The sequence below is a fragment of the Belonocnema kinseyi genome, chromosome 6, assembly GCF_010883055.1.
Source record: "Belonocnema kinseyi isolate 2016_QV_RU_SX_M_011 chromosome 6, B_treatae_v1, whole genome shotgun sequence".
Taxonomy (NCBI): domain Eukaryota; kingdom Metazoa; phylum Arthropoda; class Insecta; order Hymenoptera; family Cynipidae; genus Belonocnema; species Belonocnema kinseyi.
Window position 1 is genome coordinate 138,436,496 of NC_046662.1, and position 11,413 is coordinate 138,447,908.

The window sequence follows — 11,413 nt, forward strand, 5'->3', positions numbered from 1 at the left end:
AGCATGAAAGAGGGAGCTCTTTTTAATATTTTGACACCAAAATCATGTCGATACACCTTACCGACTGCGAGTAAAGCCACCCACGCTTTAACTTGACAGACTATATATATATATATAATATATATAATATTTTGGTAAAAACTAATTTTTTCTATATAAATAAATTCGCAATAATAGTTTTTATTTGTTAAGAACTATTTCCCCCCTCAGATTTTTACGAAGTGAAGTTAGCTGATGGTTGAAGTGAAAATACTTACTACCGAAACCGTGATACCCCTTTAGGGGTTAGGAAACTCTTGAAAGTGCATTTTTCAAACCTAAAACCCGAATTATCATCGACTTCTGGTCAGTTTTGAGCGTTTCATAGATTTCGCAATTTGCGTGTATGGTGTGAAGTTGACAGCTAGCCTGGTGGCTGAATACCAATTCAGTTACACGGCACACACAGCGCATGTCAATTTTGTCTGCACTTTGCTCCATTTTGCAACGTATTTCGCAACGTATCATGTCAGAATTGTGAGCACAAAAATAAATTTGCAAACGGCTCTAACCATTCAAATGCTGTCGTCTGCTACCCGCTGATTTCTACCTTTCACAAAATTCATATTTGTCGGTAAAATAATCATTTCCTCAACAAATTTTTTGATTTTTCAGCATTTTATTGATCCGAGGATCTCGCAAAACCCCGGATATTCGACAAGTTTTTTTTTCTTTCGTTCGCAAATTCTTCGGAAAAAATATATATTGAGTCAGTGCCGTATCTATAAACAAAATTCAAAGACGGATTTAACCAACACCCTGGATTACAAATTTTCATTTTTGGAAACGTTAACAGGGTTCGGGCATCTTATAGAGTTGCAAAATTAATGCTAGGTGCAATTTCAGAATAGGGGCGTCACCTGTTTTTTAGCTGGAAAAACAGTTTTTTCGGCAACAAACTATTAGAGTCTTTAATTGAACGATAAATTAAGCGATTTGACCAGGCAGAAGTTTAAAATTATTGTTACTTTTGTTACTACGATGTCTGAAATATGGGTATGTCACGATATCGAAATGAACTTATTTAACTTAACGTTTGGGTGCTTTTAAACAGCAAAACGTTCAGAAACACCCCTTTAACAGGTCACATAAATAATTTGGTCAGAGCCATATCTTTTTCCAACGTTTCGTGGGACGGGAAGGCATTTCTATGAGTGATAAAAAAAAATGTTGGTCACACCATTACCCATTTCCAACTCCTTGGTAAATATGATCATTTAGATATATCAGGATAGGCCCATAGTTGAGACATCAAAGTAACAAAAGCAACCATAATTAAACAATTTTCTCTCGTCAAATCGCTTCATTTATTGTTCAATTAAAGATTCTAATACTTTCTTGCCAAACAAATTTTTTTCCAGCCAAAACAGAGGTGACGCCCCTATTCCGCAAACTCACCCAATGCTATAGATACGATTTATCAATCAGACAAATGCATCACAAGCAATCACAACCATTTTGCAGAACTATTTTTTTTTGACGAGTGAGCCACCGTGAACAAAAAGAGCAACAAATATAAAGATTTGCGTGTTTAGTCAAAACACTGGGAATAAATGAATAGTTTAGTTCTAAACAATAATCTCAATCATCATGCAATTTTGAAACTTTGTTATAATTTTTTCCAAAAAGTTATGGCAAAAGTTTCACTTATGCATAACATCTCTCCATTAAATGTCTCAGAGAACCATATAGACCTTCTATAAGTATCTCATTGTTTCTAATGGTTTGTATTGGTAGTGCCACTTAGAGAAAATTTGCCACATAGGAAATCTACAAGTATCTATATGGATTTCCTATTATAATTTGAGATGGTTTATGAATGGAATTCCAAGAGCGTCCCTTTGTTATAAGTATTTGTATGCATATCCATACAGGATTTTCCTACCGACACAGTAAGTCCGCAAGCATCTACATGGATTTATATGTATGCTCCTAACATGTAATCTATATGGAATTACAAAGAACATTTAAAGTAGTTCCTATGTGGACATACAAATAAGATTTTTTTAACATTGTACAAATTCCCTACTTCTATATGATTTTATATCTATTCTCCTGACATGTAATCTATATGAAATTGCAGAGGATTGTAACTGATTTCTATATGGATTTTATAAGTGGGACTTTTCTGACGACGCGCTAGTTAACTACTTCTATATGGATCTATATGGATCCTCTCAAGATGTATTCTATATGAAACGGCAAAAATAATTTGACGTGCTTTCTATATTAATGTGCAAATAGGATTTTTTTAACATTGTGCTTTTCCATTTTTCACTTTCTCCTTTTAATCCTTTCCCCTTTTATTCTCCCATTCCTCTTTCGCTTTCCGCTTTCCCTTTATACCATTGACCCTTATCTTCATTTCCCCGTTCCCTTTTTCCTATTCTCCACGTTCTCTTTTTATTTATCCCATTTTCGCCTTTTCCTTTGTCCTTTCCCTTTTCTTCCTTTCCAATTTCTTATTTTTCCCTTCCCCCATTCCCTGTTGCTGTTCCTCTTTCTCGTTTAACCTTTCCCTTTTCATTTTTTCCCCGTTTTTTCCAATTTTTTCTCTTTTCCCCTTTTATTCTCCTCTTTAAATTTTCATCCTTTCCCATTTTCCCTTTTGGAAAAAAGAAAGGGGGAAATGGAAAAAGGAGAAAAAGGGTGAAGGGAACGTGGAAAGGTTGAAAAGGGAAAGATTAAACCGGGAACAGAAAAAGGGAATAAGGAAAAGGAAAAAGGAAGGAGAAAATGAGACACCGGAAAGGGTGAAAAGGGAAAGGAAATGAGGGAAAGAGAAAAATAGAAGGAGGAAGAGAATAGGAAAAACAAGAAGCCTAGAGGGAAGGAGAAAATAGAGAAAGGGGAAAGGCGAACGGGTGAAAAGGGAAGCGGTTAAGGAGAATAGGGAAATGGAAAAATAAGAAAGGGGAAATGAAAAATGTTGAAATGAGAAAAAGAGAGAAAGGTTGAAGGGAACGGGGAAAGGATGTAAAAGGAAAGGTTTAAAGGGAAAAGCAAAATAGTCCAAGGGAATGTAGGAAAGGAAAAGGGGAGGAAAAATGATAAACAGGAAAGGGTGATAAGGGAAAGAAAAATGCGGAAATAGGAAAAATAAAAGGGGAACGGGAAGAACATGGAAAAGGGTAAAGAGAACGGGGAAATAAAGAAATGGTGGAAAGGGAAAATGGTAAATAGGAATTGAGAAAAGGAATGGTTAAAAGGGGAAAGGAAAACAGTGAAGGGGATTGGGAAAGGGGAAAGGAAAATGCAAGGGGGCAATAAAGGGTAAAGGAGAAGGGAAATGGTGAAGGGGAAATGGTAAAAGGTGATAATGGAAAGGGGAATAGGAAAACGAGAAAGGGGAACTAAGAGACATACAGAGAGACTTCACGACCCATCCCCTGTCTGGTCGTGCTCACCAAACGTCCTTTATCTGCTTCACATGCTTGTTTTGATTTATTCAAAATAAAGTTTCGTCGCATGCATTTAGTAATATTTTTTGGTCCTGGGCGTACATCATCTTGTATATCCCCCACCTAACCCGAAATGCCTAATCGAAGCGTCCGGTTGCAGGGGCCATTTTGTTTCTAGCGAGTTCTGCGACGCAAACGGGAGAACGTCGGAATATTTCGCAGCAGTTGTATGAAAAAAACATATACCGATATTTTACTTATGGTATTCGGATACGCGCAAATACGCGGAACAAAAGACAAAGTGTTTGTGGCTGATGTAGCAAATTTCGACCCCAATAAGATATAAAAACATTTCAATGTTGAGTGTATCCATATATGTATTTTAATGGCAAAACGTGGAAATTTTCGGGAAATATTGTTTTCGTACCAGTCAGCACCTGTTTTAGTTGCAAATAGGGCCTCTAAAATGTTGAGTCGTTCTACAAACTTTGTATTTTTCGGATTTACATGTGTGTGAAGTCCGAAATAAATAAGTGTGCAGTGAACATGAATTAGTTTTACCTTCTAAGCAAAATTTCCAGTTTTGTATAACATAATATTTAGAATTCATTAAAATGAACTGCAATGTTTATTAAAATTATTATAGTTTAGCCTATAAATCATCAAAATTCTATTGCTTCAGAGTATTTCCCCTCTTTTTCTCGTTCTTTGATTCAATTACGAACTGAATTAATAGAATCCAATACAAAAATCCAACTATTAATGGTTTTAACCGAATAATGTTTGGTTACAAAGTCTATACTCTTATATTTTTGGACGAGAATTCATTTTTTTAATGAAAATTCAACAGTTTTCTACATAGTTCGTCTTTTTGTGTCAACAGTTCAACTAATCAAAATTAAAACAACTTCTCAGTATTAAGGACAAAAAATTCTTTCTCCGATCGATCCAAATAGTTAACTTAATACGAACATTTATTCAATTTTTTTTCGGTCCACCAGCTTAGTTCCAACCATTGAAAATAAAGGCAATGAAATTATATTAAGATGGGAAAATAAAAGGTATATAAATGAGAATTTAGCTTATCGTTTAAAAAATCATGGGAGTGTTGTTGCTAAGGCTTATGCTCTTCCTAAAGTTCACAAGCCTGACCTAATAAAGATTAATAGTGTCTTCCATAGGATCACCCACCTACATTTTAGCCAAATTTTTATCAAAAAATTTAACACCTGTTTCTGGTACGACTCACGCTTTTGTTAAGACAGTTGGGATTTTAAAGAAAAAATTAAGAATATTCATGTACCCACTACCCACTCAATATTATCTTTAAATGTGGTTTCTATGTTCGATAACATTCCGTTAGATTTACTTTCTGATTGTATTGAAGAAAAATTACAAGTTTATAAAAAATTTAACAAAAATATCTAATTCTGAAATTTCAATAGCTGTTAGAATAGTATTTAATAATACTATCTTCTATTCCAACCAAAAGTTTTATAAGCAAATATCAGGTTGTCCTATGGGTTCTCCCGTATCTCCAGTTGCTTCCAATATCGTTTTAGAGGATTTAGAAAATAGAGCATTATCGAAATTAACTTTTAAACCACTTTTCTAGAAAAGGTAAGTTCCCACTAAAAAAATTCAAGAATTAATTAACACTTTCAATAGTATAGAAGAATCCTTACAATTTAATTCTGAATTAGAAAATAATAACATCTTAAATGATTTAGATCTATCAATTAAAAAAACTGAAAATGGAAGTTTAATTACCAATTCGTACAAAAAACCTTCATGGTCAGGGCAATATTTAAATTATAATTCACACCATCAATTTAACCAAAAAGTTGGTTTAATAAAAGGACTAGTAGATAGATGCATAAAAATAAGCGATTTCAATTTTGGAGAAGAAAATTTAAAAGAAATAAAAATTACATTACAACAAAATAATTACCCACTACCTTTAATAGAAAGTGTGATCAAAGAAAGAATAAACGAGATTTACAATAGTTCCAATAAATAAAATAAATGGTCAGATAATTACAAAAAAACTGATTTACATGTTTCGTTACCATATGTACAAGGTTGATCAGAGAGATTAAGTGCGTTGAAAAAATTCAACATTAATGTATATTTTAGAAACAATCACAAATTGGAAAATTGTTTCATAAATAAGAAAGATTCTGAAAAATTGAAAATTTGTCGAACGTCGTTTATTTAATAAAATGCAAGGGTTACAAAAAAGTTTATATTGGTGAAACAAGTAGAAGGTTAAAAAGAAAAATAGCTGAACATAAAAGAGATTGCAGGATTGGCAATTTAAACACAGGTTTGTCACAACACTCGTGGAATTTTGATCACCTTTTTGATTTTGATTCTGATAATATAAGACTTTAGCAAAAGAAAACACATTTACAAACGTAGAATTCTAGAATCGATTTTCATTAACAAATATAAGAACTGTTCCATTAATTTAAAAACAGAAATACTTCATATAACTCAACATTACCATAATATAAGAAATTGAATGATAAATTTCTAAAATACCATTACCTGCTTGCCCGTCGTTTAACTATCGTTGGTTCCCTCAAGTGTTTTAAAATGTAACCTTTATTATTGTGAGCCTCTTCTAATTTTTTGAGGTTTTCCCAATTAAAAAATTGCGTTTCGGAAATGATATCAAGCCGTCTCAATTTATTTCATCGAACCATGATTTTTGATGTTTTAAAAATTGTATATAAGGTAAATTGACTTTTGTTTTCATAATATATTTTTCTACGACAATGTTAATTTTTGAAATTAGCTAACTTTTTATAATAATTTTGTATTAGGTATAATTTGCCTGAGGATGACCGACATATTGAGGTCGAAACGTCGCAAAATGTGAAAGAATTTTTATAATTTGATTAAATTATTGACTCGGATTATTCCTTGTCTTTTTATATCAAACTTGATCGTAAGACCGAAAAAAATTGAACAAATGTTCATATTAAGTTAACAGTTCAACTATTCTGGTTAAAAAATGAAGTGTTGTAGAAAATTCATCTTTGTATTTGAAAATTTAAACTCTCTTGTTGAAAATTCCTATTTTTAGTATGAAAATTGATTTTTTTGGTAGAAATATAATCTTTTTTGGTTGGAACTCAAACTGCTTTGTTAAAAAATCTTTTTTGTTTTAAATCCACAATTTCTTTCAAAATAATCTCTGCTTCAAAATGTATACATTTTTTTTAAATATCTTCTTTTTAAATAAATTTTTGTAACTGAAAATTTAAGTATTTGTTTAAATATTGGTCTCTTCTGTTAAAGAGAAATATTTGTATATTAAATTATTTGGTCTTCTTAGAGCTGGGAAATTCAAGAATTGTTTCCATTTTTTTCACCCGCAGAATTGAGAATTCACCTTTTTTGTAAAAGAATATTATTACTTTGTTAAATTCATACTCTCTGGTTAAGAATACAATTATTTAGGTAAAAATTAACTTTTTTTCATAAAATTTCTATTTTGGATTGAAAATTCAACTATATTTCGTCAAAAAGTTACAAAGGTATGAAACTTCCTCTCTTTTGGTAGAGACATTGAATAGATTTGGATAAAAAATATGTAATTTTTTATTCAATTCTACTGTTTTGAATTTAAATTTAAAAAGGTTGGGGTATTCACCGATACGAAATAAAGATACCAACAGAAGCATATACAAATCATATCAGAGGCTATTGGTAATTCCATATAGGGCCGTATACAACCAGAAGTTTATAAAAATCAATGTGGCATTCACCGAAACGAAATAAAGATACCAACAGAAGCGTATAGGAACCAGCTCAGTAGCTATTAGTATTTCCATATAGAGCCAGATAGGCCCAAAAGTCTATCAGAATCAATGAGGCATTTCCCAAGAAGAAATAAAGATACCAACAGAAGCATATAGAAAACACCTCAGTAACTGTTCGTAATTCCATATAGGGCCGTATAGAACCAGAAGTCTACGAGAAATAATGTGGCATTCACCGAAACCGGGTAAAAAGATACAAACAGAAGCATATAGAAACCACCTCAGTTGCTGTTGGTAATTCCATATAGAACCATACAGACCTGAAAGTCTATGAGAATCATTGTGGCATTCACCGAGACGAAATAAAGATACAAACAGAAGCGTATAGAAACCACCCCAATGAGTGTTGGTAATTTTATATAGGACCACATCGACTATGATAGTGTATGACAGTCATAAAGTCTGAAAATCAATTGGACATTCACCGAAAGAAAATGTAGATACCAACAGAAGCATATAGAAACCACCTGAGTGGCTGTTGGTAATTCCATATAAAGCCATATAGACCCGGAAGTCTGTGAGGATCAATGATGAATTTCCGAAAATGAAGTAAAGATACCAACAGAAACTTATAGGTAACACCTTAGCGACTGCTAATTCCATGTAGATTCTTATAGAAGTACGAGTTCTATATCCAATGTACCTTGACAAAAGGCAATACTTTGCGTTTTGAGCTTTATTCTATATGCTTATATAAGTTCTTTTATGGAGGGATAAACATGTTTCGCATTTTCAAATTCGTTGCAATATATTTCGATTTCATAACCAAATCCTATCTACCGCTCAATTAGGTATTTTTACTTCACTCACCAGCTAACTTCACTTCGTTGATTGCTGAGGGGAAAACAATGGACAAACCACATGAGTTACGGCCCATTTATGCTAATACCTTAACTAATTTTTTCTATATAAGTAAATTGGAAAAATAGTTTTTATTTGTTAAAACTATTTAATGACATAATAAAATGATAGTAATTATTATTCATTACGCAGATAACACAAAAGTAAAGTTTAGACCCATGTGTTTGGTACACTGTTTCCCCCTCAGCATCCCGCCTAGAAAAAATCGATTGGACACTATTAATAACGATTAAGAGTAATCAAAAGTTTAATCGGTTTAAATTGTTGCTAATTTTGTAAATCGTTTCCCATCGGATTGAATTGAATAAATGCACTTGCCTGCAATACGCCCATTGCAGTTTTCGTTTGTAACACACAATTGAAAACGATTGGAAACATTATAGGAGGATTTTGAAACTCAGACTAAATAAATTATAGGTAACTCATTGAATTTTTAGTAGAAAAACTAATCCAATCCTTATAAGTTTCTTGCAATATAACAATTTTTAATTTATAAATAAGTTTGATTTTAAATTCTTGAAAATTCTAGTTTTTAATATTTCAAATAATTTGGTTTGCAAATAATTCTATTTTAAAGCTTTTAAATTATTAATGTTATAGTATTAGATTCATTAAGGTTTCATTAGGTTCAAAATTGAATTGAATACGTGTGAAATTCATAAAAACAAATGGTTTTCCTTCCATAAGAACATAAATTTTTTATATTCTCTTCTTCCTGAAACATTGTGATTAATAGCCACATATTTCTGTAGTTTTGTTTAGATTTTTTATGTAATAGTCTGAAAAAAGTTTATTTTTGGTCTGTACATCCAGTTGTCATTCTCATAATTTCATCAAATCTTATGTAACCGTATGGACGTTTTTCGACATTTTAGCATACCAAGACTAAGAGTTTAATTTTTAATTTACGAATTGTTATAAACTTTCAGTTTGAAATGCTAAAATTAAGAAATTATTAAGTTTAAATGTAAGCAGTTTAGAAACTCGAATTTTAAAATGCTATTTTTGAAGAATGCATTTTTACTAATCCAAATCAAATCGAAACAAGATTGAAAATTTATATTTTTCATATTTAAATTTCACATGGCATAATTTTAAATTAAACAAACTTAAAGGCTTCTGAATCCATATTATACAATTTCAAATGCTTTATTTATAAAAAAAGTTTCTGGAAGCTTGTCATTTTCACATATATTAATGAACGTTTAAACTCGAAATCGCTGTTTGAAATGTTTTCATTAAATATTTAGAACGCTTAGTGATCAGAAAACTTCCACTTCCAATGGTTTAATTTGCAATTGAATGTTAAATACTTTAAATAACAAAATTTTTAGTTTCAAAAACTTAAAGTTTGAATTTTATTGACTAGTATACAAAATTTTTAACCAGGAAATGATGCCAGATTTTGTTTTCGATTTTAGTGGCTACCTTGCCAACCTCTGTCAGGGTCGGAAGTCCACATTAATCATTCAGTATGTTATATTTACTTGCAAAATCACATGCTGACTACTGCATAACTACTGCAAAACAATCTAGAACATATATAAAAAAAAGTACAATATGACTTTAGAGATTCACCTTCCCCTATTTTTTCAAGTTTTTCATATTTTTGCATGTTGAGACGTTTTATAATAGAACCTGTTTCCAGCGGTGTTCAGACTGTTTACAAAGTGGAATCGTACTAACCATGATCTAAGAATACACGGTCTAGCCATCGGCTCCCCCAGTTTCGTCGTCAGTCGCACTCTACCACACCCAACCATCTTGGTTATCAGCGGCGTATCTAGAAAAAATAACGCCCACGACAAGCTTGAAAAATTGTACGCCCCTGTGCAAAACAACTTCAGCAAAGTATCTTTGCCTCTACCACTACTTTTGCGTGTTTTTTTTTACTTTCAAGTAAAAAGATATTTTTTGGTAGAATTTGAAAACGTATCGTTTTAAATATTTGAATAATTATTCATTAAATTATCACTTAAGAATCTTGTATCACACGCTTACCTGCGTTCTCGCTATATGTTCCTTCATTTATGTACATTTTTGTAAACGAGAATCGTTTTTTTATTCATAAAAACATGTATATCATTGTATTGTATTAAAATGTATATCATTTCATTGTAATATATTATAATTGACAGCTTATGTTAACAACATTTCTTAGCATTTCTTCTACATTACAAGGATTGAAAGTAATATATTTTTTAATATTTCAAATCATCTATAACACAGAATGCATTATTTTGAAACAAATGTCATTGATTTAGAAATTGTACAATTCCTTCATCTTTGAACAACTTTTACTTGCTATCTTCGCTTATGGCATTTACTATATTTCGAATATATTTAATTTCGCGCCCTCATTTTTCCAATATGGCTGGTTGTCGTGGAGTTGCTTATTGGTTAACTTTTCTTTAGTTGCGTGTGGCTAGACCGTGTATTCTTCGATCATGGTACTAACCATGATCCAACAGCAATGATGCCAATGTTGGCACTGCGTACTACTACGCTTGCGTTGGGGCTGAGCGTTGGGTAGCCACACTGGGCGCGCGATTCAAAATTACATTAAAAAAGAATTCTTAGAATTTAAATAAACAGTTATTAAAATATGCACAAGAATGTATGCAAATTGTAGAACTTTTGATTTTAGACCAGAAACAAGTTTATAACACATGTATTTGATAAATAACATTTAATAAATAAATACGTTCGACTTGGAGTGGCCCGACGCCTCACACCATACTCGCTGGATTAGCACGAACGGAATGGGATTATGGGAAGCTGTGTTTACAGTGTATATATGTAGATAAAGTCTTACCATTTTTATACTTCTTTTTTTCTACAATATCTCAATAAAAATTCGTAAACTATGATTTTTAACACTTTACGTTATGTTATCATTGTAAAAAATCTGTTCTGGGAATATGTTTTCACTTTTTCAGGTGTTTTTCACCTTGAAGTTAGTGTAAGTTCTTCTAGGATTAACTAGAGCAGCGATTCCCAAACTAGTGCCGCCGGCCGATGAGGCCTCCGCCGGCAGGGGGATGCCACCCCGGGCCGGACAGCCCCCGAGGGAGAAGCCAGCCCGGACCCAGCCACTTGGCAGCCCCCCCCCCCTGCTATGAGGACCCTTTCATTGTTATGAGATTTAACGCTGTTTCAATATCTAAAATCATAAAGATATTAACATTTCGAGTAATTAAGCATATCGTTAAGAACACGCAAAGTTACAAGAACTATCAACTGGCATTGAAGATATTAACCGATTTTCATCAACTTTCTTTT

The 11,413-nt window shown here is 32.2% G+C and overlaps 1 protein-coding gene across 1 annotated transcript in view; it reads right to left on the reverse strand.

Moving 5' to 3' along the window:
- Window positions 1–9,817, reverse strand: part of LOC117174757 (cyclin-dependent-like kinase 5) — a 125,496-nt gene extending 115,679 nt beyond the window's left edge. Inside the window, exon 1 of the mRNA XM_033364105.1 lies at window positions 9,710–9,817. Coding sequence (XP_033219996.1) covers window positions 9,710–9,746 — 37 coding nt within the window. The 5' untranslated portion in view covers window positions 9,747–9,817. The remainder of the gene's footprint in view (window positions 1–9,709) is intronic.
- Between the last annotated feature and the right edge of the window lie 1,596 nt (window positions 9,818–11,413).